Source organism: Drosophila miranda, chromosome XL (assembly GCF_003369915.1).
Source record: "Drosophila miranda strain MSH22 chromosome XL, D.miranda_PacBio2.1, whole genome shotgun sequence".
Taxonomy (NCBI): Eukaryota; Metazoa; Arthropoda; class Insecta; order Diptera; family Drosophilidae; genus Drosophila; species Drosophila miranda.
Genome location: NC_046673.1, coordinates 19,746,955 through 19,749,714, shown reverse-complemented (window position 1 = coordinate 19,749,714; position 2,760 = coordinate 19,746,955). Strand labels below are relative to the sequence as shown.

Genomic DNA, 2,760 nt, shown 5'->3' with positions numbered 1-2,760 from the left:
TGCCTTTGAGTGGAATAGGATGGCAGAATGCACGGCCCAACACTGCAATGCTGCTGTGAATGGCAATAAATGTCATAATAGAAGGAGGAAACACTCACTCGATGGAATGGCACTTCATTCTGAGACTTTCAGAGCTGCCCAAAATCCCCACAAATTTGGGAACAAATTTGCGGATCAAGTTGGCCGAGACCAGACATTTTGTCGAGGCGTCAGTGTCCGTTCGACAAGCCACAAAATATTTTTCCATAACTAGAATCGTGTCCGGACGACACACACGACACACAAAAAAACTCGGAGAAAAATTATTTTTCGGAAAACAAAAAATTTAGATCTTGTCAAAATTATAAGTAAAATATATTTTCCGAACAAAAATTTTTTCTTTCGGCTACATCGGTTCGCATTCGCGTACTCGAAATCTTTTGTACCATCGTATCGCGGTGCGCTTACGGTCGTCAAGTGGTGCTATCTAGTTCTAGTGCTTTCCATCGAGTGCGCTGCCTTGCAGGCTGTGAACCTTTCACCTTTCACGTTCGTTTCGGAGTTTCAGTTGCCGGTGAGTGCCATCTGTTGTCTTTTGAGCGTACAGTGTAGTGATGGGCGGAGCCCAAGGATTGCTAAGGATATTCTCATGTCCCTAAAGCATGTCATAATTTATTTAAATTTAAATTTCAATTTGTTTGAGCAATATTGCAAGGGTTGTCAAAACTATTGTTCTAATTGTTGTATATCCTTTATCCTTTTGTTTCTGTCCTTAGCAATATGCAAGCCTGGGGCTCACTGCACTTCAATAGCCAGTAATCGGACGAAGAGGGAAGACCTTATTGCAGACTTTATCTAGAGGAAGTACCTCGGAGGGCATAGCTAAGAAGTCGTCGTCTTCTAAGAGAAAAGAAGCATTCGTTAGCTTTTCGCCATGGGAAAGAAGGGCAAAGGAAAGAAGGGAAAAAAGGGAAAGAAGGGAAAGTCCATAGCGGTTGCACCGGTCGCGGCGGAGCCCTGTCCACCATGTCCCGAGCTACCCAAGGTCATGGCCCCGCTGGATCCATGCCCTGAGACCAGCGGCCCCCATGACGTGGCGCGGGCCCAGCCCAACCACTACCCGGCCCTCCTGCGCATCCCCGAGACGATGGCGGTGGTGGGGTCCGAGAACGGGTGCTACGACAGCATCTGCAAGCTGTTGCGCGCCGGCTTCCGGTGTGCGGAACGCGTCTTCGTGATGGCGCCCTGGGGCAACTACGTGGTCTTCCGCTACCACAACAACAGCGACTTCATATACTTCCTCTTTGACGGATGCACCTGCGACGTGAACCGATTCCGCTACTTGGACCTGAGCTGCGGCACCGCCGGCTTCCTCTACTTCGACAACATGCACGACGTCATCAGCTACATCATCCAGTCGCGCAAGACGCGCCTCTACCTGGAGAACCTGAACAAGATCGCCATCGACCAGATCGTAGAGGAGTATGGGGCCGTCACCTACACACAGAAGGCCAAGTGCATGCGGTTCGCATAGGGACCCCAATCCACACCTCCTCGACGGAACCGATCCTGACCTAAAACTGAACCAACCGGAAGAAGCCAGAAGAACATGAAGAATACCCCTAAAAAAACCTAAAAATTAATCGTCCGACGTTGAAAGCCGACAAATAAATAATGGAAATTGCCTGATTTGACAAGAAATATACCCTGAACATTAGAACAATTTATAGAACATTTTAAGCCGTAATCTTCTTTATTCTTCAGTGTTTGGCATGGTTACAGAAGATTCAAGAATGATATTGAATTCGGAATGTTAATTAATTGTATGGGTATGGGGCTTGTGTATCCGGGCACCGTATCCACTTGGTCGGTCAAGCAGTCCAAAGACATCGATTGCAGATTGGGGATTGGGTAAGAGAACAAAGCGCAAACAAATTACCCGGACAATGGCCAATGGTTTTCGTTTTACCCGCTGGCTGAACAGGCGCTGGAGCGTGAAAGCGCTTTTGAATCTGTACGTTTGTTCGGAGACTGCGGACTACAGACTGTGGAACAGAGTGTGGAGCCAAGTGGATAATTGTGTTGCTCCAGTGGATAGTGGATACTTAGAGGGCTCTATGGATCCAGGTGCATCTTGTGATTTAGAGTCACGCAACTGCGACATGCTCAAACGCACATTTTCGTTATCTTATCTTCGACGGTCACAGAAGGCAGCCTTGAGTCACTGTAAAATACACACAAATTGACCAAATTGTTGTTATTGGACACACCTTTCTGAGTCAGCGTGTTCTTTTTGCCAGGTGTACTGTTCCTCATCGAATTTCTTCTGCATTTGCTCCATAGGGGGACCATGTAGAATGGCATTTTGCCGTGCCTACCGCGGTGGATACGGGGAAGCTTACGGAAAAACTTTGGTGGCTTAATGTGGTAGGAAAATACGCGGAATATCAGGGGCCGTTAACTTCAAGAATCCCATGCTGGTTTAGTTGGTTCTTCATAAAGTCAAATACTTAACCGATGTTCCCAAAATACTCTTTGTCCCTGAGAGTTCTCTCTTGAAGCATATTATCGAAGAACTGGTGATTGCTGCTGCTGTTGCTCGAGCTCCTGATCCTACTCTATCTGCTTTATAATTTGCTCCTTCAGTTTGGACATCTCCCATAAATCAATCCTCATATGGCAGGTGGATCTTTAGAACCTTACGCTGCTCGGTCACCCTCGGCCAGGTCGCGGAGCTCCTCGCGGTTGCATCTGCGCGAATTTTTTGGGAGCTTAGCTCAG

The 2,760-nt window shown here is 47.4% G+C and overlaps 1 protein-coding gene across 1 annotated transcript; it reads left to right on the top strand.

Annotated features, from left to right (window-relative positions):
* Positions 1-258: 258 nt before the first annotated feature.
* Positions 259-1,711, top strand: LOC108165148. The gene is made up of 2 exons (XM_017301215.2): positions 259-553; positions 756-1,711. The coding sequence occupies exon 2, from the start codon at positions 914-916 to the stop codon at positions 1,511-1,513; it is 600 nt and encodes a 199-aa protein (XP_017156704.1). The 5' UTR covers positions 259-553; positions 756-913; the 3' UTR covers positions 1,514-1,711.
* Positions 1,712-2,760: the final 1,049 nt, after the last annotated feature.

Bases quoted from the DNA above. Each gene is read 5' to 3' on its own strand.
- LOC108165148 (XM_017301215.2), top strand. From the start codon at position 914: ATGGGAAAGAAGGGCAAAGGAAAGAAGGGAAAAAAGGGAAAGAAGGGA.